The sequence below is a fragment of the Cnephaeus nilssonii genome, assembly GCF_951640355.1.
Source record: "Cnephaeus nilssonii genome assembly, chromosome: 11".
In the NCBI taxonomy this organism is placed as follows: Eukaryota; Metazoa; Chordata; class Mammalia; order Chiroptera; family Vespertilionidae; genus Cnephaeus; species Cnephaeus nilssonii.
Window position 1 is genome coordinate 73,718,103 of NC_137082.1, and position 26,784 is coordinate 73,744,886.

At 41.7% G+C, this 26,784-nt stretch overlaps 1 protein-coding gene across 2 annotated transcripts in view; it reads right to left on the bottom strand.

The window, feature by feature from the left end:
• DHX35 (DEAH-box helicase 35) overlaps window positions 1-26,784 on the bottom strand; it is a 66,173-nt gene that overhangs the window by 29,406 nt on the left and 9,983 nt on the right. For both annotated transcript variants that reach the window (XM_079785079.1, XM_079785078.1), the window contains exons 4-12: window positions 24,161-24,238; window positions 17,972-18,076; window positions 16,133-16,194; window positions 15,247-15,316; window positions 12,623-12,682; window positions 5,275-5,387; window positions 4,239-4,335; window positions 3,242-3,400; window positions 409-619 (exon numbers count right to left, since the gene is read on the bottom strand). In XM_079785079.1, the coding sequence (XP_079641205.1) occupies window positions 409-619; window positions 3,242-3,400; window positions 4,239-4,335; window positions 5,275-5,387; window positions 12,623-12,682; window positions 15,247-15,316; window positions 16,133-16,194; window positions 17,972-18,076; window positions 24,161-24,238 (955 nt within the window). The remainder of the gene's footprint in view (window positions 1-408; window positions 620-3,241; window positions 3,401-4,238; window positions 4,336-5,274; window positions 5,388-12,622; window positions 12,683-15,246; window positions 15,317-16,132; window positions 16,195-17,971; window positions 18,077-24,160; window positions 24,239-26,784) is intronic.

Here is a 26,784-nt window from a genome sequence, read left to right on the forward strand (position 1 = left end):
GATGGTATTTATTTTGCTCCTTCAGAGCCTAGCATGGTGCACAGTACAGAGCAGGAGTAGACCAACTATTTGCTTTCTATCAGTGAGATAGATCTTGCTATTTTAGCTCTGCAAAGATGCTCTGACTAGAGCTAAAGATGGGATCCCCCCATTGGGGGTTCAGGGATCTCAGAACAAGAAAACAGTACACTAATAGGGACGTATAGGGACCAGTAGGCGTATAGGGACCAGTAGCAAAGAAGTACTATGTTTAGAGGAGCAAGGTGGGGGAGGGGGGACAGGTTACAGAAGGACATGTGAGGGAGGGCTGGCTTTTGTGTGAAGTCTTGCCCATTGAGGGTAAATATAATACTCTCCAATGTCGAGGCTGACAGAAATAAAAAACCCTTAAAAGAAAGCCACACTAACCTGTATAAAGACGATAACATTTTCCGGAGCGGCTACGGCCACCACGTCCTGCTCGCTGGTTGGCTGATGCCTGGGACACTGGGACCACTACCAAGCACTCGATAGCTGTCCTGGGATTGTAGGCTCGGAGTTTCATGAAACCACAGTCGATCACATACACAACCCCACTGATTGTAATGGAGGTTTCTGCCACATTGGTGGCCACTATCACCTAAGTTCCCCACAGAACGAAGAGTAAAAATAAAAGTTATTTGGTTCTTTTCACTTTTAATAAACTATTTAGTTTGGTATACTGCAAAAGCATAAGTTTTAGGGTCAGGGTGCCCTGGGTGTGAATTCTTCCAGAGCATGTGATTTTAGATAAGTTAATTAACCTCCTGAGCATGGTTCCTCACCAACATAATATTTACCCCCTTCCCAGTGCTGGGCTCTAATCCTGGTATTTGGCCCATACTAAATACTCAACAAACATTAGTTTTTGCCTTTTGTACAACTAAGATAAATCACCACCCTGTACATGTAAAACCCATTTATTCACTCACATTCTAGCTATTTTCTGAGAGTTTGTGCTTTGCCAGGCACTATGCAAGGTGCTGGGGATGTATGATGAACAAGAAAGAGAATACAATACCCCTGCTCTCCCAGAGTCTAGTGTGAGAAAGAAAATACAACAGAGTAAGAATATAACATTACACAGTATTTAAGGTGTTTATTATATACTAGTGGCCAGGTGCACGAAATTCGTGCACATTAAAAGGGAATTAATTAGAGGAAATATTTTAATAGTGCTATTTGCCCTTTCTCTATAATAGAAGTGTCAGAAATGAGAGAAAATTAGTAAAATGTATATGAAAATCTCCCTCCTGTCAGAGTCTGGGGCACGCCGTGGGACCTAGAGTCAAGTCCTTACCCACAACCTGCATGCATTTCGAAAACACAGGAGACCCAGACCCAGCCAGCACCACCCCCATCAAGCCTCTCCGGGCAGGGGGCGCAGCCTCAGGTCCCCCAGCCCAGCGCGGGTGGGGTCACAATCTCAGGTCCCCTGTCAAGCCCCACCAGGGTGGGGGACATGGCCTGAGGTCCCCCATCAAGTCCTGCCAGGTTGGGGGGGGGGGGCGCGGCCTGAGGTCCCCTGTCAAGTCCTGCCAGGCAGGGGGCGCGGCATGATGTCCTCCAACCCGGCGCTGGCAGCACAGCCTGAGGTCCCCTATCAAGGGGGGTGCAGCCTCAGGTTCCCCAGCCTGGCGCCGGGGACGGGGTCACAGCCTGAGGTCCCCCGTCAATCCCCGCCAGGCAGGAGGCGCAGCCTGAGGTGCCCTGGCCCGGTGCTGGGGCGGGAAGCATGGCCTGAGGTCTCCCAGCCCGGCGTCAGGGCAGGGGGCGCAGCCTGAGGTCCCCCGTCAAGCCCCATGGGGCAGGGGGGCATAGCCTGAGGTCCCTCACCCAGCCAGGCACCATGCAGCCTCAGGTCCCTGCTGTTCGGTCATGACGTTATGGCATCCTGGCTAATTTGCATATTCCTCTATTATTAGATAGATTATAATAATGGGCTGTGCTATTTTAGATTGGATGGCCAGAGAAAATCTCTCTAAAAGATGATTTTGAGCTGAGACGTGAGTAACAAGAAGCAGCCAACCCTGGAGATCCAGGCAGAAGAAACAATTGAAAGAAAGGAGAAACAGCCAGTGCGGCCAGAGTACAGAGTAAGTACAAGATGAAGCTGGAGGGAGGCAAGGACAGCTCATGCACAGTCTCTGGGAGACTGTGAGCTGTTTGCATTTTATTCCAAGTGCACTGGAGCTGCCCCTGAAGGATTTGAAGCAGCAGGGGTAGCACTTAGAACTTTCTAAAGGCACTTTTATATCTATCATTTCATAAAAATCTTCCTATCATTTTTACATAGTAGACATATGCTATAAAACCATCTGTCTAAAAGTCATTATTATTTATGTTTTACAGCTGAGAAAACCTGGCCTTGAGGTTGAGTAATTCATCCCAGAGCACAGTGACTCAGGAACAGAACCACTGCCTCCTGACTGGTTGGCCACAGTTCACATTTCACTGGGAAGATTCCAGCTGCTCCCTCCCAGTGGCCGGAAGCTCACTCCCAGTGGCCGGAAGGCTGAGCACATTCTTCCAAGTGGTCCAAATTAGGAGCGGATTGTCAGACCATCCCCCACTTACTGTATTCTGTCACCTGCTGATAAGTAGCTACTACAAGCCACTTCAGGCCAGTCCTGGGTCTTCCTCATCCAATGGAAGGGAAATGGGGTAAGGCCCAGGAGGACAATGAGCAGGAAGCAGATGGCTGCCTGCTGGCTCCTTCAAACCAATGCTTCCCACCACACCCTTCCCCACCCCAATTTCAATGCTAAATATTTTTAAGCCACACCTTAAATTAATTAACTTAAACCTGGCACTACAGGCAAAATGATGCTTCAAACCAATGGCTTAGGAACCACTAGTAGTAATAGATCTATTGTTCCCACTGATCACAATCCACCAACACAGTCCTGCAAGCTAAGGTAGTGTTGTGTCATGGGGAAATATTAGGCAGGCAGGAAAGAGATAAGGAGAAGTCACCTGCTCTGATAATTACTGTCAGAGTGACCCTTCTGTGGGGCAGGTTCAGAAATCTTTGGAACACATTATTTATTGTGTGCTTTTCAAAATACTGCACAGAAACATGGAGCTCTTAAAGAAACCTGCCTGTATAACAAGTTTCACTTCAATGTAAAAAAAAAAAAAAATTCTTTCCAATGGGCAGCAAAGGGCCCCCCAAATGATTCTAGATGTCTGCAAACACCCTTGGTCATCGGGTTAGTCTCACCTTTCGGACACTGCGGGACACCCTTTCAAACACTTTCATTTGCTCAAAGGAAGGCAGTCCTGCATACATGGGGAGGATCCGGAGGTGTCTCTTCATCCCAGTCCGACCTAGTGCTCGAGCCTGCTCGATCAGCATAGACACAACAGTTTCTACCTCTTCCTAAAACATCAAACCAGGAACCAAAGAAACCAAGATCAATTTCAAGTTGAAGCATGTCACTTTTTCATATGAAAGATACAAAAGTTGGGATCAGGATTTTAACTATGGTCAGATTCATGACTCCAGTGTGATCACATTCTACTCTGGGGTGGTATTTAATTAAATGCTACCCAACAATGGTGCCCGTGGAGTGAAAATTTGCAACTGTCAGATTAATAAACAATGACGATTATTTAACTCAACTTTGAGGTACTGTGACAAACAAAGCAATGCATACATATGAACAAGCTGTGGCAGATAAAATTGCTATACGCATTTCAAGAAAAGATTACTGAACTGTGGAAAATGCTCAACAGTGAAAAAGATTCTAGCTGGAGGGTAGTTCTGAACAGTGTTACAACCCTGAGTGAGCACTTGGGCTTGTTCAATTGTCTTTCCAGTGATGTGCCCACTTAGCACCCCCAGGGTAAACTGTAAAGGTATCACTGGAAAAGAAGCCTGCAGCAGCAACCTGCACACACAAATGCACCCGATGCAATATTCAATTTTAGTAAACAGCTTATGGAATGAATGTGTAATATACTTTGGAATCAACTAATAAATTTCAAATACATTTGACCCTCTGCAGACAGAACAGGCAGGAGCCAATGACTCTCTGACTATGTAGTCAGTAGATGAAAGACATCAAACCAAACAATTTTTTTTTTTGCAATTAAGTAACCACAAAATATAATAAAACATAAAATAAACAGCTAAGCAAAGTAACAGCCTTCTGTATTAATTCTGGTGCTGCCTTAACATGTCTGTTCATTACAGAGAAAAGGTCCATTGGAATTACCTGGCCAGTAAGAAATGCTAAGATGTCTCCATCTCCCTCTGTCTGGTGAATTTTCATCACAGTTTCTACAGTTGATTTGATGTAATCTGGAACAGGACTGAAAAGATATATGAGTGAAACTCATCACTACAATACACATAGTTATAGATCCATTACCCTGGTAAATCTGGCAGCAGAATCTCATGCAAGTTAGTTTGGGCCTGCCCAGCAGTAATCAGTATGTGAATAAATAAAATAAGTATTCACTTTTTCCTTTTTTTTAAATGCAACATTTAAGAATAATTCATAATTACATGTCAACTATGATTTTTTTGCTTTATTTGCACAGAAATAAAAACAATAAACCTATGCAAATTGATGGGCTATCTTTAGCATGCAAAGATGTCTGGCCAGTGAAAACAGAGGGCTATTCCTAGTGCTAAGTCCCACTCTTTCCATTTTCCCTCCTGACTACTGGCAGCATGTCTGAGGGATAGACGGAGCTGATGGGTGCACGCGCTGTCCAGCCAAAACAATTCAGAAGTCAAGCCCCCAACTCTCTGTATTTATCAGCCACTATCAGTCTGTCCAGTGACGCAGTATAGGAATTAGGATGACCCCCTTCCTGTCCAAGAGGGCTCCTCCCAAAATTGTCAACCAGGCCTTTTGCTAGGATGTAGGGAGCTGAGAACCAAATGATTTAAAGATATATGAGTGAAAACGACAGCCGTCTGGTAAACCTCAGTTCTAAAAATTATCAAACTGTCCTTCCCCTAACCTTGTTACCACTTTGCTCTTTCCTACTGAGCTACTAACTAGATTCATCAAAACTTGCACATTAGTGTCAAGAGTTTAAACTAAATTTGGTAGTGATATTGAGCAGGGTACCAGAATATCCTATCAATGACTGGAGATACAAAATAATGACAGGAGACAGAGTATACCCCTCCTCACCAGCCTGGCATATCACCCTCGGAAGACATGCAGTTGCTTCTCATTCCACAGTACAGGCCTAGCTTTCTAGGCACCATCATTAAGAAAGCAAGTATCAGCAAACCTTTGTAGGTAAAAGATATCCACAGGAAATGTCCGCCCTTCCACTGTAAGGATCACACATGTATCCCTGGTTGGGTCGCTGGTTTCATTTTGATTAAAGAAATCCCGAAATTTCTAAAAAAATAAAATAAATCAATTCTTCATTCCTTTAAAAAAATAATTCATAATAATCCATGGAAAAAAAGAAAATAATACAAAAAAAGAATACAGAGCAGGGAGTTGGCAGTAGAATTGGATATATATAATACAGACTATGGGTTGCAAAATAGTTATTAAAAACCGTATTTTTATTATTGCAAATTTGAGGGATCACATTTCAATGACAGACTCTTTACTAAGATTTGATAAAAATAATAAAGGTTAGATTTCAAAATTGTATTTGCTGACACCCGCCCAGCACCCTGTTGAGAGAAGTGGCTCTCAGCAGTTCCTCCCAAATAGGTAGCCACATCCTCTTCTATGGCACTTGATCACCAGACTGGTAGTCTATAGGGGGGGCCGGAAAGAGAGCTCTGGCCAACAATGGGCAAGGAGACACTGCCAAAGCTCCCCTCTTAGGGAAGGTGCCCCAAGACACACAAAGAAGCTGAGCCTGAGAGGAGCTGAGTGACCAAACCGGCTGGACAGTGAGCGCTGGATGGGAAGCTGCTGTGCCAGCGGCCCAGGGGCACAGACACCCCATTAAGTGGAGTGTGTCAATATGATGTCAATGACCTTCCTGTTCCCAACTATATTCCAGTTCCCCTGAGGCCTGCTTGGGCATGAGTTTTTACCCTCCTGGGAGGCCTAACTACATGATCACAAGTCCTGTCTTTACTTCCCCAGGTGTCTTTACTAAGCATGCCCATGCCTGCTCCTGGAATCTGAGAGCCCAGGGATACACTGAGGAACTGCATCAAATACAAAATGAATGGGCTTGGGGGAGTGCTTCTAAACTGGATTTAACCACAAAAACCTGGGATACTATACATTAACCTCCAAGTTGTGTTTGAGAAGAGTAAGCACAGATATAAAAGAGCCTCGTGCCAACAAAAGAACTACATTGTGTTATGAAGAACCATAAGGCACTATTCATTTTACTTTTGGGAAAATTCCCTTTGAGTAATTTCAGCCTTTCTGTGTCCTATGACGTACAGAGCACAGGCATGCTAGAAGGGATGCACAAGCAAGTGAGGAGAGACACCCCTGATGTCCCAAAAGAGTGAATAATCCAAGGGGGCAGGGTGCAAAGAACCAATCACAACATGAACCGAGGCAGAATGACTAAACGTCCAGAAAAGAGCTCCAAGTTACAACTGAAGAGAATGCGAGGTCAATGACTGGCTCTTGGGGAAGGCAGCATGGAGGGGCAGTCTCCCTTGGCTAAGCCTTACGGATGACTGGGAAGAAGAGACACCCCTTCCCAGGATGAGAGAAGAGTGGAGACTAAGATGTAAAGGGCCCCTGACAGAGCACAGAGTCCAAGGTTTAGGGCAGGCCAGCCTCAGCTCTGAGTAGCCCTCGTCTATAAAATGAACGAACTGCTACCTACCCTGTAAGACTGTTGTGCGGTTCAAATAAAGTGTGACTAGAATGAGCGCACAGTAAGTGGCTGTGTTATCACTCTAAAGGGGCCCAAATGTCACGCTACACGGGCACTTTCTTAGACAAGGGCAGTGAGGAGGGCATATTATCAGACCTGTGCTCTGGTGCCTGGCTCTGGAGGTCATTTTGGAGAAGGGCAGGTGTGATAAGAGAATGGAGGCCAGCAGACTAATTAAGGGAGGTAGTGTAATAGTTCAGAGAAGAGGGAATGAAAGTGTGGACTCGGGCAGGGCCGTTTGAAAGCAAAGCATTCCAGGGGTAAAGACTGACAGGACCTGGCAGTCAGGGAGTGTGAGCACATGCCCAGGCAAGCTGGGGAGGGTGGAATTCTTACCCAACCACATCCCCAAGCAATGAAGTCCTGAGCCTGAACAATTACGACAATGAGAAAGGGACTGTCACAGAGAAGCCGAGTGCCAGGGTGGTAGGAGTCCCGGGTCTATGAGTTTCAGTGGTCTGGCAGCTCAGGCTAGAGCGCAGAAGTACAGTCAAGTTCACCTGCAGCTCGAAGGAGGTGGGCCTCCTGGAGAAGGAAGAGCGCCTGTAAAGCAGCCTGAGGGGAAGCCATCAGGGAGGCAGGAGAGCGGGGAAACGGTGCAGCTCCAGGAGGAAGATTTTAGGAAGGGCTTGACAGAGGCTTTTTGGAGCAAAGAGGCAAGCAGAACAGGGAGGAAGTTGATGCCTTAACAATGTTGTTGGAGTGGGCGGCTACCCCTTAGCTGCTCAGGAATATGTGTGTTGAAGAGTAAAGATGGGAAGTTACTTTTTCAAGAAATAAAATTTAGCATTAACTGAGAAGGCACAAGATCTTTTTTTTTTTTTTTTTCAAATGAGAAGATGACTTATTTAATGGATTTCATTCCAGTAGTCTACACTTCCAAAACAAGAGGTATTCTTATTCACTGATTCAAGAATTTAAAGTTAGAATAATAATTTACAGTAATATAAAAAAGCATTATAAGCACAAATAACTTAAAGTAACATAAACACAATACATCAAGTAAGCAATAAGCATGTAGTGCTGTGAAGTGAAAATTGTATGCTTTTGAAATAAATTCTGGATTTGGAATATTCTGGAACAATCATATTAAGTTTCACTTCCTGGCTCCACTTTTGTTGTTGTATTTTAAAACATTTGCACTTGCCTTGTGTGGTGGGTATGAAATGCAACCACTATACTTGGGTATTTATTTAAATTTAATTTGCTCTAAAGTTCCCTTCATGGGGCTATTGGAAAAATCAATCCAGTTATTAATAGAGACACACACACACTCCAGGATTATGCAGAGATTCTAGTAATCTTACTCATGTAAACCCCTGAGATGCTCATTTCACCCTGGGCTCTGGAAATATGCTTGATTTCTGCATGAAAGTAGATGTTTCTGTACAAAATGAGACATTAAGTTCTATATTAATGCAAAGAGCTGTGGCATTTAGATCACAACATATATATTCCTGCTATTTCATTGGGAAAAATCTACCTTATCACTTTCAGAAACTTCTTATACATCATTTTCTTAGTCTTGGCATAGACACATAAACTTGTACTCAAAACGTGGACACTCAGTTTCTTAACCCCTTAAGCCTCTGTGCCCATCATCTCTTCTTGGGTTGCTCAGCTATGTTTTAAAAGGAATACTTCTTATGTTTGCTGAGAAGATAAAGGTAGCCTCAGGTCTCCTAGATTCAAATCCTGCTTTTGTTGGTGGAACTGACATAGAGTGGAGTGGGTATTTTGCTTTTTTTTTTTTTTTTCCTATCCATTTAGATTCCCTGGAAGGCACAAAAACTTAACCTTTAAGATCTTTGTCTTTTATCTTTATTTGGAAATATAAAATACACACAGAAAATTACAGGCTAGAAAGCAAATAAACATAGTATCAACAGTGTATACATTTTGAGGCAGAAGGAGTGAAACAGGCTCAACACACATGGAAAAGGAGAGAGTTTGAGTCAGGTTTGAAAGAGGGGGGTTACACTGACATGGACAGTAAGAAACATAAAATGGCATAAAGGAAGAGGACAGCCTATGAAATGGAATGAAAATGATGTGGACATCTGCTGGGTTGCCTTCCCAGTTTGCCACAGCTTCCTTCTCTGGGCACAGAAGTGGGCTTCCAGCAGCCATGTCCACCTCAGGTCCAATAGGCCTTGGCCCACGAGGATTAGTCCCAAGTGAGTATCTGACCCCAGCTGACCCCAAGTTCCTTCTCCAGGAATCTGGAAAGGGAAACTAGTCTCTTCCCAAGTAGCTGGACCTGTGACAAAAAACTGTGGGAGTAATCAGCAATCCCATTTTCTGCCACGTGGATGAAAGCAAATAAAAGAAAAACAATAGCATGTGATATACTACTGGTCAATAAATACTTCGTAATTACACTTGGTCATGTTTTCCGTAATTGTTTGCTTAATTAGGCTTATATTAACAAAGCAACTAAACAATGTGACCAGCCCAGTCATGCTTGCCTCTGCCTCCCAGCTGCAATCACTGCTGAGCCACCTGGGCCCTGAGCAAAACCAGAGCAGGTGGCATCATCTACCCCTCCAGGCAGTAGGGCTTGGAATTAGTCTGTCACCCACAGATCCAGCAGCTGGGGGACCAGGGATGAGTTCTGGCATCTCCTGGACCTCTTGGTCAAATGCTACCTAAGCCACACCCTTTCCCACTCCCACGCCCACTCCTATTCTTCCTCCCTGGCCCTCTTCAGCTCACTCCATTCCTCTTCCTCACTCATTCTCACATGAGAACTCATAAACCACACCCCACATGCACCCACACTCCCTCAGAACTGATTCTCTCCCTGAGGTCCTCTCCTCATACACACACAGACTTCACCTCCACCCCCAGCACGGGGCAAGAAAGGGATAAAGGGGTGAATGGCCCTAGCCCATCAAAGGCCCGGCTAAACAATGCTGAGGTCCTGGCATGCCGGCATCATAGTATTCCCACAAATTTCCTACATTCATTCTACTTTCCCACTTAAAGAAACCACTTCCAGCAAGTCCATCTATATCAATTACTGTAGGCAGAACTGAAAGAAGCTATTTTTTTTAAATTTCTATGTCACATCAAAAGACTATGAAAGGCAATTATGAGCAGTAAGTATTATTTAACAGTCTTTCTAAGAAAAGACTCGGACAGTGCTGCTTAGAAAGTGCGTGTACCATCAATCGGAACAAGGATTAATCTGAAGGAGCAAGGTGGTGAATACAGTGGGTGGGTTAATACTTCCCAGGCAGGATCTTTTAACGTGTCTTTAACTGGTTTTGAAGTGTGTGATGGTGTGTTATCATGAAGCAAAATCACTTTTCCGTGTCTTCTGAAACTTTCTGGTCATTTCATGATCAGAGTGTGGTTCAAACTGATTATTTGTTGTCGGTAGCAATCAGTATTAACGATTTCACCTGGTTTTAGAAGCTCATAATACACCACACCTTCCTGATCCCACCAAACACAGAGCATTGTCTTCTTTCCAAAGCGATTTGGCCTTGCAGTCAATGTTGATGGTTGTCCTGGATCAAGCCATGATTTTGTGCATTTGAGATTCTCAAACCCACTTTTCATCGCCAGTCACAATTCGATGCAAAAAAGACTTTCTTTCATGCTGTGGAAGTAACATTTTACTGATGACTTTTCCGTTTTCCATTTGTCTTTCGTTCAGTTGGTGTGGCACCCATTTTCCTTCCTTTAAAATCTTTCCCATTGCTTGTAAATGATAGGAAATTGTTTGCTGAGCAACGTTTAATCTTTCTGCAAGTTGTTTTTGAGTTTGACATGCATCTTCATCTAATAATGCTTGTAATTGTTGGTCTTCAAACTTTTTCGGTTGACCTGGACATTGTTTGTCTTTCACAACGAAATCATCACTTTTAAAGTGTTTAAACCAGCGTTCACAAGTATCTTGAGATGGAGCATGTTCACCATAAGCTTCCCAAAGTATACGATAACTTTTTCTTCAAAATAAAGTAACGAATTAAAACTTAAAAAAAAAGAAAAGACTCGGACATTATAGTTTTCAAACATAATTAAAACTGTTGGGAATACTTTTTACAAAGGGACATAACAAAGATAAGATGTAAAATAGAGATGTTCTGTGCAACTTAGCCATGGAGAAGGTAACAGGAGAGGTCAGGTATGGTCTTCAAAATAGCATTCTAGCAGGTATTGTGGGTGAAGGACATGAGAATTAAAGAGGGCAACCAAGGAGCCAGAAGTTATCATAGGCAGACTTAAGACACCAGCCTCCTAGGGCCTAGTGAGAAGATCTGCAAGCAGTCTGGGTGCACATGCAGACACCTCTCTTAGCCATGCTGGGTTTTTTCTCTCTACAAGTTGTTCGGATCCTAAAGCCACAGCGAGGCCAGGCCCTTTTGAACTGGATTATAAAACTGGCCTCTTAACTGCTATTTCCACATCTCTCTTGTCTCTTCTACACAGCACCAAAATGCTCTTCCTAGAATCAAATCAATATGATCAAGTCACATACCTCACACCCTCCCAAGGCTCCCGACCAGGCACTGGATGGAGTTTTTCCTTCTCTGGTTGGCTTGTGAGGCCTTCCATCATCTGACCCCTACTAACCTTTCCATTTTAATCTTCCACTGCCTCCTATTCAATCAAAATTCATTCAACCCACAGCACCTACTTTATGCCAGACACTGTTGAAGATATTCAAAGTCCCAGTCTTCAGGGAGTATACGTTTCATGATGGGAGACACACAATAAACAAACACTTGATATACACCTAATGTTAGTGCTAAACAGAAAAAAATAAGCAGAATAACAAGCTGGATAGCAACAGGGGCACTACTTTAGACAGAGTGGTCAAGAAAGGCCTCTCTGAGAGTATAATACCTGGTCAAGACTGGAATAAAATGAGGGTGGAGCCATGAGAACGTCTGAGGGAAGAATGGTGTAGAAAGAGGGTTTTTTGTAGGATCAGCAAGGGGACCAGTGGGGTTGGAGTGTAGGAAACACTGGAGAATGTGGAAGTCAGAGGCAGATCACCCCGTATTGGGTCATACAGGTAAGACTCCCACCTTACACTTGACTCCCAGCCCCATGCACACATGGTTTCACACCCTTGTGCTCTGTGCATGCTCAGGATGCCCTTCCGCACCCCTGTCCATCTGACAAACTTCTGTGCATCTGTCAAACCCAACTGGATGTCCCTCCTCTGTGAAAACTTCTGGACACCTTCGAGCCAGCTGGAGTTAGGAACTCTCTCCTTGGCTGTCTCAGCACCTTGAACATACTGAACTGTAAACACCTATTTATTTTATATATATGACAAGTGGTCAAAATTATTTGTTGAGTTGAGTTGCTGTTTGAACTTAAATATTAGTTAAGAGAGAATAATAATATAAACTTAGCCATAAAAAATTATAACACGGACATTATATGTACAGTAAACACTTCAATTGTACAAAAATTCTAAATATAAATGCTAGCCATAAGTAAATGCAAGAAATATAACCTCATACTAACAAAAGTAATAAAAAGAAGCTGCCTGTAAGAGGAGAAACAGTATGTAGAGAAACAAGACAAGTAGGTATTATGAACTCAATTAATTACAGGTTGATTTCCACCTACAGGCTAAAAAGGAGTATCCTCTGATCCCCTGGAATCTAGGTCATCAGATGGCCCCATAAGGGAGGTAGGCCATTCTGCCAAAGATAAGCTCTTGCTAGAGATAACTTCCCACAGTCACGGCTAATGATTCCAGTGTTTACGGGGGACACGGAGAGAGGGGAAATGTTCTTACCTCTGCATCCAGAGTGGCTGAAGCCACAATCAATCGAAGATCCCCTCGCTTTTTCTGAATCTAAAAACGAAGGTATCATAAAACAATAACTGTAAAATTTATGTATGAAATTTGATATCTGAAATTCATAATAATTTAGTATGTGTATTTTTGGGGGTAAGGGGGGGAGCTTACAGATGAAACAAGACTGACCACAAGTTGATAATTATTAAAATCATAGGTTAAAATAGGGTTTATTATTCTATTCTTTCCAATTGTACAAAAATTTCCCAAATAAAGAGCTAAAACAATTTAATAGAAAGTAAAAAGAAGCTTTAAGACTTGAATTTGAATTTACTGAAAGTAAAACCATTTTTCCTGAGACCTGGGTCTCTGGATAGTCAGAATCTGTGTATACAGGTTGGGACAAAACCCCACCCTGTATATAGCTAAAGTATAAAAAAGTACTTTAAAAGCAAACAAACAATAAACGATAACACCAAGATAGAAATATGGGCAAAAGATATTAACAGTTATCAGAAGAAAAAGATGACCAACAGGCATAGGAGAAATTATCATATAAACTATAGCAAATACATATAATAACAATGAGATTCTTTTTTTCACCTATTAAACTGGCAAGGATGTATTTTTAATGCTAATATTTAGTGTTGGCACAGATTCAGTGCAATAGCCCTCTTGTTATATTGTTCCTAAGAAGGTAATATAGGATAAGCCCTCATAAATATCAAAGTCTAAATCTTTGACCAAGGAATAAAATAATAATCAAAATAACAATAGCAGCTAACAAACACTGAGTTCTGTACTATTCCAGGGTCCCGGAGTACAGCTGTGTAACGTACGCACTGTACAAAGATGCCTGCCTAAGGGGGCCGGGGCATCTGAAATCCAATGCACCTTCCCCTCACTTGGCTGGGGACATCCTCCCAATGAGGGCATCTTTTCCTAATTTGCACAAAGGAGTCTTACAGTCTATTTGTGACCCTAGGCCAGATGCCATCCTAAGAATTTTACACTGTCTACTTAAGCCTCATAACAAATTATGATAAAGAGCAGCTCTGAGCTAGAGAACTCTCCTCAGTATGGAGAGGTTCTATCCCATGCTGTACCCACTCAGCACATGTGGCTAAAGAGCCCTTAAAATATAGCCAGTATGACTGAGATACTGAATTTTTTATTTTATTCTATTTTAGCCAATTTAAATCTAAGGTGGTTAGTGGCTACCATATATGAGAGTGTACTGCGCACATACAGACACTTCTATTATCCCCATTGTAGATATGAGTAACTCAGCAGTCAGAATTTGAATCCGGCAGTCTGACCCAGGTCAATGCTCTGCTCTACCACCACTTTCTAGACTCCTGAGATGGAAATTTATCCAAAGAAAACAATCAGAAAATTTTAAATAAAAAATCAGGAATGGGGGAGAGGATGGAGGTAAGGTAGAAACAATAATGACCATGAGTTATAATTACTGAAGCCAGATGATGGGTACACAGGCGTCATTAAACCCTCTCTTTACTCCAGGGTATGTTTAAAACTTTGTATAATAATAAATTTTTAAAAAGATAAATTTAAAAAAGCAGGAATGCAACAGATTTAATTATAAGGGTGCTCACTGTGACATTATTTAAAACTAGAGGCCCGGTGCACAAAATTTGTGCACGGGGGTGGGAGTTCCCTCAGCCAGGCCAGCACCCTCTCCAATCCAGGACCTCTCGGGGGATGTCCAACTGCCAGACATCCCTCTCACAAATCGGGTCCTGCTGGCTCCTAACCACTTGCCTGCCTGCCTGCCTGCTCGCCCCTAACTGCCTCCCTGCCGGCCTGGTCGCCCCCTAACTGTCCCCCTGCCAGCCTGGTCACCCCCTAACTGCCCCCCTGCTGGCCTGGTCGCCCCCCAACTTTCCCCCTGCCAGCCTGATCACCCCCTAACTGCCCCCCTGCCAGCCTGGCCGCCCCCTAACTGCCCCCCTGCCAGCCTGGTTCCCCCTAACTGCCCCCTGTTGCCTGGTCCCCCCATAACTGCTCACCTGCCGGCCTAGCCGCCCCCTAACTGCTTGCTCCCCTGATGGCCTGATTGCCCCTAACCACCTCTGCCTCGGCCCCCAGCACCGTGACTTTGTCCAGAAGGAAGGTGGACATCCAGAAGTTGTCCCGTCAACCCGATCTAATTAGTATATGACCCTTTTATTAGTATAGATACTTCAAATCTGGAAACATAAATGCCTCACAGTAAGGGAAAAATCAAATGGTAGAGATACAGTTATATAGCCATTAAAAATAACATCTTCAAAGAATACTTAATGACACAGAAAAATGACCTTGATATAATGTTAAGAGAAATATGCAAGACACAAATTAGCACATAAAATCTAATCTCTATTATGCCAAAACAGATTCATGTACACACACAAATGAACACAGAAAAGAAAAGAAAACATACCAACATTCCACCAGTGACTTTCTCTGAATGGATAGATAAGGATTATGGATGATGATTTAAAGTTTTTTCCTTCATATTTTGTTGGATTTTCCAAATTTCTACACTACAATTATTTTCCTAATCAGGTAACAAAACAAAACAAAAACAGAAAAACAGAAGTCTGGCAGCGAAATCATACCTTTTTCAGCAAGCCAATGGCAATGTCTGTGTACAAGGTCCTCTCATGGGCTTCATCTAGCATGATGGCACTGAGAATCAGAAGGAAGATCTCTATGAGCATCCAGACAACCCCTGCTCCCTCCCCATAACCCCATCCAGATCATCAAAGGGACATCTAGGTATTTAGCCCCCATGCAATCACCTTGTATCAAAATAAAGCAAATAACTCCTCTCTGACAAGGAGGAAGCTCTTAAGCTAATAAAAATGGTGACTGCAACATATGCTGATGAAGAAAATGGTGTATCTATTGCTCTATTTAAAGAGTTTTACCACCCACATTGGATTCCAAGAAGATCTAATACCTGATTTTAAATTATAACATAGAACCCCACAGAGCACATACAAATTGGAACAAGGCCAACCACTTAAAGATTGTTAAGCTGCAGATAATAACACAAAGGGCCACATGATCACAGCTGTGCTGCATGTGTACCAGGGAGTCAAATGTGACATCCTTTCCCAGAATGCCAGAGCCTGGATGGACAATTTTAATGCCTTGAGTGATAAAGACACACAAGGGGGGAGAAAGTATAATTATTTGGACTCTGAGCTGCTGCCCAGTTCTGTGCTGCGACACTATTAATCCTGGCACGTAACAGAGGCAAGATACAAAGGACAAGTCCACAGAGTGTTCAAATAACATCAGGGATTTTAATTTGCCCTTCTCTGTCTGTAAAGTCTGAGGAAAACATCAATGGTCTAAACAGCCAGGTAACAACAAAAAGCTTTAGGGCAGCTGAACACGGATGTGAACCTCAGCTACTAACACAACTGCCTTTTCAATCTAGTTATATACTGCACTTTTGAAACTTTAGGAAAGTTATCATAAGAAAAAGACATTTACCTATATTTTGTTAACAAAGGATCAACCATCATTTCCCTGACCAACATTCCATCCGTCAGAAACTAAAAAACAAAAACACAAAAGTTTTAGAAATAATTATTTTATACTGTACATTAATGATTTTTTTCTAAAAAGTTCAAGTGCAACTAAACAACCTCTTTACCAGCAAGTGTACAAGACAATTCCCACAAAGGACAATGAAGAAATGCCCCAACATTTTAGTTATCAAGCAATGGAACTGCTCACAAATAAGACTTCAAACATGAGCTCTCCAGCTGGGGTCTGCAATTCTTTTAGCTGAATTTCTCCTGCATTTACTATCTATACATCGGCTGAGCCTCACTTCTTCTGGGCCGGCACACCACTGGTACTGCTGAGCAGGCAGTAAAGACAAACCTATGTCTGCCCAAGGGAATGCCATGAGTATGACATAACTTGTTAAAATGTCCCAAAAACTATGGACTTGCAGCTCTTGAGGTGATTAACCTCAGCTTCAACTGGTATTATTTGAGGGAGGTAAAAGGGACTGTAGTTAAGAACATGGGCTGTGTCAGACTGCTGGGAGTTCAGATCTTGGCTCTATCTTACTAGCTGGGTGAACCTTGGGCAAGTTACCCCTCTTTGAGCCCGATTCCTCCTTTGTAAAATGGAAATAATAAAAATATCTACCTCAGAGGGTTACTGTGAGAATTGAGATAGCACACATAAAGTGTTTAGCACAGAGCCCAGGACACAGTGTTCAGGAATGTCAGATATTATCACTTAGGATTAATGAATGTTTACAAAATGCTTTAGAAATATGCAGCAAGAATGAGATATTGTGACTCTCACCCAAACAGTTCAGTACTTTAACAAGGCTAACTATCTCCCTCACATGCTGTATCTTAGTGTTTTTGCTTTTTGTTTATAAGAGCAGGATACATTCCCATAATTTTTTTCTTAGAGCTGGTACAGCTGCCACATAGACACACTGGAGTGAAACTGAGAACCTGCCACCAATAACAGGCCACCAGTTAAGAAATGAGTGCCTTGAAATTATGACCATTCGGTTACATAATCCACTGAAATTTATCTAAAAATTAGCTAATTTAAATATATTTAATGGTACAGAACAATATTCCCTTTACCTAGTAAAATATATGTAAAGGTAACAAAATACAGAAATTTGGAAAACAAGGTCTCTATTTTTTACAAATTACTACATTGTTCATTTAACTCATCTCATTATTTCCAATTTGCCTCTGTTGCAAATTGAGAGGTTAACTGAGATTCTAATAACCAATTTTCATTTCATCCGAGCATTCTGTTGAGTTGATTGTATATTAATTACTATTGATACTGATTATTTTAATATTAGCATGTAGGTAAAAAAAAAACAAATAAACACGTAAAATCCATTTTCATATAAAAATTAGAAAGGCCTAACTAGTAAAACTAAATTCTACACTTTATCAATTTATACTACCTTGTCCCTGTTTTCAGGCCTTTTTATAAGCAAGTTTCTGTATTTAGACAGCTATGTGGATTGTTGGAAAATAGTAAAAACACATGGGAAAGGACAGCTTTGAGTCCTGGCTCTATCACTGACAGGCACATGACATTAGGCAAGTTACTCAACCTCCCAGGTCCTCAACCTCTTCTTTTGTAGAACCAAGGGCTTCATCTTCCTTTCAAGGTCCTTTTAAGGCTAAGAGTCAAGGCTCTGTACCTCCCAGCAGACTAAATTCCCTGAGGGCCAGGGTATCGGTGTCCCATCAGCAGTAATGCAGCATGTTTTTAATCCCCCCCAAATAATCATCTTCCTTATTCCCACTAGGAAAAGCGGCTTGAGCACCTCACCTTAATTCTTGTAGCCAGCGGGTCAGTGCAGTCATCAAAGCGGATGCAGTAGCCCACCTCATGGCCCAGCACTGCACCCCTCTCATCAGCTACTCTCCCTGCAACCTTTGGGAAGAAAGATCATGCTGAAAATAGAGACATAGAAATTACTGCACAGAGCACATACTAAGGAAAATATAAAGGTCACTTATTTTTAAATAGTATGTGAACACAGGGGAAAATGTAAAAGGGCAGGTTATTAGAGAACAAGTGTGATAACCTTTGTGATTTATTAACTTTTTATATCTCACCTCACTCTATAATCAACTTGAGGCAAATTTTAAGAACATACGCAATAAAAACAGAATCCCATAAAGATGTCACAGATCAGGATCAAAGAAATGACAGGTGAAATTCAAAAGATCAAGGACAATGAGCAAAATTTAAAAACATAGATATGCCAGTTATTTAAGTTGAGCTACAAATTCAGCTCGAAATTTCCGGTGGCCAAATCAAAAAGGGAAGCAGAAGAAATGACAAGATCACTCTGTTCCTAAAGCCTTCTCTATTCTTTCATATACCAACCAGGCACAAATGTTCATGTCTTCATGCCTTAAAATAAAGCACATTCCACTGGACCATGAAAGTAGGGGAACAGGAATGATCAAATTCAATACTGGGCCAAATTCATTTTCCCTTTCGAACAAAAGAATAATGTTTCCAAAGCAAGATAATCTACAACAATGTGTAACAGTGTCCCAGCTACCAAAACCATTAAAAGAGGAAATAAAGACAAGAATGAAGATTAAAAAGTAAAAAAGAGCAGATAAGCTGATGAGAAGATTAAACAAGAATCCAAGTTAACATAATAAAGTAAAACTAGAAAACAAAGTACATAATATATTATGAAGACCATAAATTATTGGTTGATATTTTTACCCACCCATATATGACAAAAGGTGAGTGTAAGAAACTGAAAAAGAGAATCCAACAGCAAAATCTCCTACCTCTCCAAGGACAGTCAAGTTATTATCTTATTAATAGAAAATATCTGAAATAATGAATACATATAAAAGTGAAAGAGCAATAATGTTTGAAATTTAGTTTAAAAGAAAATAAAGAGTGTAACATTTGTTATATAAATTACCTAACTGAAAAAAACAAACAAAGGGAAACAATATTACAGAGATTCCCTGGGGACCTGGCACATCTACCCAATGTGAAGCCACTTGCCCATGTAGTCCCTGAGTCTTGGGCTTGGAATGTGGGCGGGCACAGGTGTCCTGAAGCAGAGTTTACTGCTATGGCCATTGGGCCACAGCACCCTCAAGCTCAGGAGCCCAGTGTCCCAGCACGTAGCTCCCCAAGCCAAGCACACCAGGAGTTATCTGGCCATCAGTGTTTAAGAAATTCAAGAGCAGATGAGGATCAGGAGTGGCTCTGCCTAACGACTTGAAATTACAGATCTGGTAGGCCAAAACAGAATCAATCATCCAGCAGCTGGTCTACACCTCAAAGTCTTTCAAAACATCTTATGAAACTAGAAATTCATCCTAGATGGCTCTACCTCCGCAGGTTATATTTCCCGATAACCAGCATTTCACCAGGGCGGTTTTGTTATTGTTTCAATTTCAACCCATGGATCATTATACAACAAATCTCAGAAAATGGCACAAATGGAGAATGTGTACATAGACATACTAGGAGTTGATGGGGAAAATAGGCTTATAAGAATAAGCACAAATGAACCAACCCTCCCAAAAAATATAATATATAAGGAAGAAGCCAAAACTATTTAGTCATATTATTTCACTGTTTATATACATTTGCTATAAAAAATATGTATTTTGTTATCAAACTCTTTTTTGTTATTAATTTTAGAGAGACGGAGGAAGGGAGAGAGGGAGGAAGGGAGGGAAGGAGAGAGAGAGAGAGAGAGAGAGAGAAAGGGAGAGAGAGAGAAGCATCGATTTGTTGTTCCACTTATTTATGTATTCATTGGTTGATTCCAGTATGTGCCCTGACCGGAGATCAAACCCACAACCTTGGTGTAGCAGGACAACGCTCTAACCCACTGATCTACCCAGCTGGGCCTCAAACATTTTTTTAAAAATTTTATTTATTACCATACCACTTAAATCTACTGGCTTTTTAATAAATATTTACCTCTATTAAGTTCTACTCCCAATAAGCTCATCATTGGACAGGATAAATATTATTTTTTGATAAAAACAAATAAATAGAGGGAAAGGAATGTTAGGAAAAAAAAATCACTGAGCACCTACGACCTGCCAGAACTGTGCTCCAAACTTTCACAAATTGTGTGTCATTAAAGATGCACACAGCCCATGAGGTGGGTTAGATACCCTAAAGAGAGAAAGTGAAATAAGATAGGCTTAGAGCTTGTCTAGAATCATAGCTCAAGGCAGGGCCCGGCCTTGAAGCCAGACCCAGACCATCTGAGCGCAATAAACATACTCAATAGTAACTGCCTCTCACAGAGATCAAGCAACTGCTTATGCAATCTGTTCTAGGCTCTGAGATTGTTTTCAAATTTCAGTCTGCACACAAAGTACTTCTTGAGATGTAGCATTTCAAACCTGACAGCTCTATTAATATTACACTGTTAATTTATACACTTTGGGTTCTTTACATAGAAAGCATGGTTTCATGGAAATTATCCATGGCTACAAATTTGGAACTAAAATCCAAACTGATTAAGAGCTGGGATCCCAAACCATAAATAGGAAAAATTTAAGAAACTGAGTCATCTCTTGTAATGTAAAAGGTTAAGTGGTTTCCAAACTGTTATCTCTATTTTTACACACATGTAAGACTTGGGAAATGTTTATCAATAATTTCTAACCTGAAGACAATAAGAAGATGAACTTTGGGGAAAAGTATTACACAGTAATTAAAACTCAGTACACAGCAAACATAACTCAAGGAAACAGAATTTCCTGTCCAGGTAAAGATGGCCCTTTCTCAGAGCTAATTTATTAACAACAAAAGAAATAAAACATATTATCAACCAAAAACTCCATCTTCAATGAAAGAAGGAAACAACCAGGAGCCCAAACAATTACTTAGGAAGGACACTGCCAAATACTGTGAGGTCTGGACCTAGAAGAGAAGCCCCAGCCTCCTCACAACCAGAGCAGGCTGCTGGCTCCCTTTGTGTTACTACCCTAAAGGCAGGGTTGACAATCCTTGTATTAGGAAGACAGAAGCGCAGTGTGCCCAGGCCCTGAAGACACACAAAATGTCTCAGTGGGAGACCCACATTGAAGGCAAAGAATCACAAGGGAGAGAAATTGAGGAGGAAAGGCAGGCAATCAAGAGAAAGCAGCAAATCCCAAATCAGAGAGCCCAGAGAATTTTATCTTGAGCCATTACAGACCTTTTAAATCATTAAGGAGTGTACCGCAAGATCACCATCTGATCCCACAGCAAAGAAGAGTAAGAGATTTGGTGAGAGGCTGTTCATTATCCAGTACAACCTCACAATTCTGCTGTCATTAAAAGTACTAGCACAAGCTCGCCAGTGTGGCTCAGTCGGTTGAGCATCGCCAGGCACTGGGAGGTTGCTGGTTCAATTCCTGGTCAGGGCACATGCCCGGTGTTGTGGGCTCAACCCTAGTATGGGCCTGCAAAAGGCAGCCAATCAATGTTTCTCTCCCTCTCTCTGAAATCAATAAAAACATTTGAAAAAAGACTCTGCCTAATTTAAAATAAATTTTAAAAATACTAACACAAGCCCATTTCCTTAAAGCCAATGAAGAAAAAGGAAAGGAACACAAGCAAAAAAAGCAGTTTAAAAAGAAACTTTAAAAGTATTACCCAAAAAAACAGAAGGACATTTCAGCCAAAGAAACCCAGTTTCAAAGAAATCATAAGCTTAAGCTAAAAACAGTGTAAGGAACAGATGCAAAGTCAAAAAAGAGTCAAAGAGAAACAAGGTCTCAAACATACAGACCAGAAGCCAGTCAAGACACGAAAGACAGTGGGAAGGCTTTCCCCAAATTTGAGAACAATCCCTAAAATTTATACAATGCTATAAAAATAGCCAGTTACAAAATTAAAGGAACACAGTGTCAGTAATAAAAAGCAAATCTGAATCAACCAGTTGGAGTAGCACTAAAATACTGCTCTACTCTCTCTGTAGGAAAATAATAGAAAATCATCCTATATAATAAAAGGCTAATATGCAAATCAACCAGTGGAATGACTGGTCTCTATGACACGCACTGACCACCAGGGGGCAGACACTCAACGCAGGAGCTGCCATCTGGTAGTCAGTGCGCTTCCACAGGGGGAGCTCCGCTCAGCCAGAAGCCGGGATCATGGCTGGCGAGTGCAGCGGTGGTGACGGAAGGCAGTCGGACATCCCCCAGTTGGACATCCCCTGAGAGCTCCCACACTGCGAGAGGGCACAGGCTGGACTGAGGGCCCTCCCTTCAAGTGCACAAATTTCATGCACTGAGCCTCTAGTTGTCATATAAATAGGTAATCAATGAAAAAGCAGTCAAAAATTATATGAAAAAAAAATTTACAGAAATGTGTCAGGCAGTTAATTAATAAAAACACTATGTTATTTTTCTCGATTTTTAAAAAATTTTGTGGCATTATCTGCTTTTTAAAATTATAATGTATTATAATATCTCCTCACATTCTAAATATTCGCTTCTCTATCTATTAAGAAAAAAATATTCAAACAAATAATTATGAGACCTACATAGAAATATAAAGGAATCAAAACAGAATAAATCTGACTAAAAACAATCATGAAAATTGTGGACAGACTTAAAGAAATTTCACAAAACAAAGTGGAAGAGTACATGATTCCAGAGATGGTGATAAATACTAAAAATAGACAAAGGAGATCTAATATACACTTAATTGATACTCTTAGAAAGAGAATAAAATAAATGGAACAGAAAATTTTTTTCAAGATATAATAAAAGAAAATCAGCTTGATATAAAGAGATGTGAACCTGAAGATTAAAATTTCTTCCATATTTAAGAAAAAATGAGACAGCAATCAGCATCAGGACATCCTGGTGCAAAAACAATCTTTAAAGTATTCAAGCAGAAAAAGTAAGCCAGGAAGTAGGGGGGAAAATCCCCCAATGGACCTTAGACTTCTGCATAGTGATCCTCCATGTCAAAGGCAAGACGCCAATGTCTGCAGTTTCCAGGGAAAGACAGTGGAATCAAGAATTTTATAGTAACAAAAAACACAATCAAACATTCTCAGGCATATAAAATTTAGCCAATAAAGAAATAAAGCAACATGAGCAAGTCAAGATTGGCAAAACAAGGAAGTATTTAGTGAAGAACATTAAAACTAACTAGAATTAAACATCTGTGATAGTTATGATTATGATTACAAAAAAGAATATATATTTATAAATATTAAAATAAAAATTATAGAACTGCATCTATAACAAATGGAGGAGGAAAAGATGGAAAGAATAAATGTGCTAATTTACTCTTTGAACAGGAAACTACCTATTACATAGTTTCAAAATAAGTAGCATCCTATAGCTTTTTTCTAATCTTTTTTATTTGTTTTCAAGATTTAATAAATTATCTTGTGGTGAACAAATATTGACCCAAAGTTCAGTATATTTCACTTCCATTTCCTCTTCTGTTAAATTCAACAGAAGCAAATATATGGCTATGACCCCATTTTTTAAAAATTATTTCTATCCATCCAGCCAAACATTCAACTTTAGTGTACATAAAAGAGAAGCTTGGAATAATGTTCACAAATGTTTACAATTTTTTTGCTAGATGGTGAGATTTGGGGTTTTCTCTTTATTTTTTTGTTTTTTGTTTTTGTTATTTAACTTCCTCTGTACTTTGTTACTACTTTAAAAATTCATAATGTGCCCTGGTCGGTGTGGCTCAGTTGGTTGGGGAACATGAGGAGGAAGTAGATGGATGCTTCTCTCTCAAATCGATGTTTCTCTCTCTCTCTCTAAAAATCAATAAAATATATATTTTTTAAAAATTCATAATGTACAGGTGCCAATTTTATAAAAATAATCAGGTCATAGTTCTTTTTAAACTGAAGGATTAAATTCTTAAGGAGTAATGTCATATTCATTTGGAGCTTTTAGGAAACAAGAAAAAAATAAGTCATTGAAATAGAAGATACAGATAGAGTCTGCAATACAAAAAGAAAAGAAAAAAACAGAAACTCACCGTAACAGCAGCCACTCTTCGAGGCTGGGTCACTCCTACAACTCTTCCTTCAGCTGTCCAGCCAGCTTCTGCAAGGTACTACAAATAAAATTACATCTAAGTACACATCTGACACCACCTCTCCAGAAACCGTCTCCCCTGAGGTCACACTGTATTGTGTTAAAATCACTGAGAAAAGAAATGACAGGTGGTTCTTGTTCCAACAGATACTTTGGAAATTATTTTGCAAATGATGGTTCTGAGGCTTGGAAATGTTAGGTAACTTGTTTACGTTCCCATCAGAGCTGATAATCAGAAAAACCAAGGCAGAATTCAACATTCTGACTCCCCAGTCTTAAAAATTTTCATGTACTACGGCTGCTTCAAGGAATAAAACCTATCCATGAGTCACTCAGAACAGTGATAAGAGGGGAAGGGGGAAAAAAAGGAACGGAGCTAAATCTGCAAACAAAGATTTTTAAAGTACACACAGAGATAGCTCAATGTAAATATCAACCATACAAATGTTTTAGTTAAAATAAAATAATTAGATTTTATATACATGTATATTTAACATTAAATTATATTAGTATATATAAAATTTGACTATGTATTTATCTGACTGATTTATATACTTATTTGCTATATATATTTATTTGTTATAAATTTGATCATATGCATTTTAAAAATCCAAAATAGATAACAATATTAAGTATTGTTTAAAGTGATTATTTTATGTAACATTTATTATAATACTTCTTTCTCACTAGCTTTTATTATTACTAATTATTATTATTCTCTAACTGATAATCTCTCAGTAACTTAACATGACTACCTCTTCACATGTGTTCCTCTGTAATTCTATAACAATCAATTTTTATTTACAACTATAGCAACATTCATTTTACCCTGCCTCTCAACTACAATTATTTGAGGATAAAAACTATGCATTACACCTCTGTAACTCAGTCCCCATTGTTACTTTCAGAATATGGCTATTCAATTATTATTATCTATATATATAAAGAGCCAGGGTCCATAACGTCCAAAACGACCAAAGGGACGACCGAACGCCAGGCTGTGCACGCAGCAGGCTCGGGTGGGCGGGGACTGGCGAGCGAGCTGAACTGCTGACCTCTCAGAGAGAGAGGCGGGTTGATCAGCAACTGCCGTGGCTGCTGGCGAGGCCCGGAGAGAGAAGCAGGGTCTGATCCGCAGCCTCCGTGGCATCTGCGGATCAGCCCTTGCCTTTCTCTCTCTCTACGGGCCTCACCAGCAGCCGTGCCTCTCTCTCTCTCCAAGAGGTCAGCAGTTCAGCCCGCTCACCAGCAGCCTGGGGCAGCTACTGATCAGCTCCGCCTCTCTGATCAGGCCTGGAGATAAGCCTGGAGACGTTGACTGGCATAGAAACCGACCAATCAGAACCAAATCTGGGTGAACTGCGAGGAGCCAATGGCTGCCTAGGAGGCGGAGCTTTTGACGCTGACTGGCAAAGAAACCGACCAATCAGAACCTAATCTAGGTGAACTACGAAGGCAGAACCTAAGGTGCGGGCTGAGGAGGAGTTTTAAGGGCAACAGCTGTTTGGTGTAAGGTGTAAGAAAGTGGTTCCATTTTTAAATGACTGGTTTGGCAGTATAATGCATATGGCTAGCTATCAATCCAGATATAGGGATTATGTATTTTTGTCTGCCAAGAGCATCTCCTCCTGCTGAAAAAAGGCTCCCTCCACCCCATTTAAGCAATCCTATCCTATATAATCTATATATACTAATAAAAGGGTAATATGCTAATTAGACCGGGTCAACCGGCCATCATCCGGACGTCCAACTTCCTTCGGACAAAGCCATGGTGGTTGGGGCCAAGGCAGAGGCAGTTAGGGGCGATCAGGCCGGCAGGGGAGGGCAGTTGGGGGCGAGATCAGGCCGGCAGGGGAGGGCAGTTGGGGGTGAGATCGGTCCGGCGGGGATTAGGGGCAATCAGGCCGCAGGGGAGGGCAGTTGGGGGCAACCAGGCTGGCAGGGGAGGGCATTTGGGGGTGAGATCAGGCCTGCAGGGAAGGACAGTTGGGGGCGAGATCAGGCCGGCGGGAGAGGGCAGTTAGGGGCGATCAGGCAGGCAGAGGCAGTTATGGGTAATCAAGCTGGCAGGGGAGAGCAGTTTGGGGCGAGATTAGACCTGTAGGGGAGGGCAGTTGGGGGCGAGATCAGGCCAGCAGGAGAGGGCCATTGGGGGCAAGATCAGGCTGGCAGGGGAGGGCAGTTGGGGGTGACCAGGCTGGCAGGGGAGGGCAGTTGGGGGCGAGATCAAGCCAGCAGGGGAGGGCAGTTGGGAGTGAGATCAGGCCGGCAAGGGAGGGCAGTTAGGGGCGATCAGGTCAGCAGGGAAGAGCAGTTAGGGGCGAGATCAGGCCAGCAGGGGAGGGCAGTTGGGGGTGACCAGGCTGGTAGGGGAGGGCAGTTGGGGGAAAGATCAGGCCGGCAGGGGAGGGAAGTTAGGGGCGATCAGGCAGGCAGACAGAGGGGTTAGGGGCAATCAGGCAGGCAGGCAGAGGCAGTTAGAGCCGATCAGGCAGGCAGGCAGGTGAGCAGTTAGGAGCCAGTGATCCCAGATTGCGAGAGGGATGTCCAACTGCCAGTTTAGGC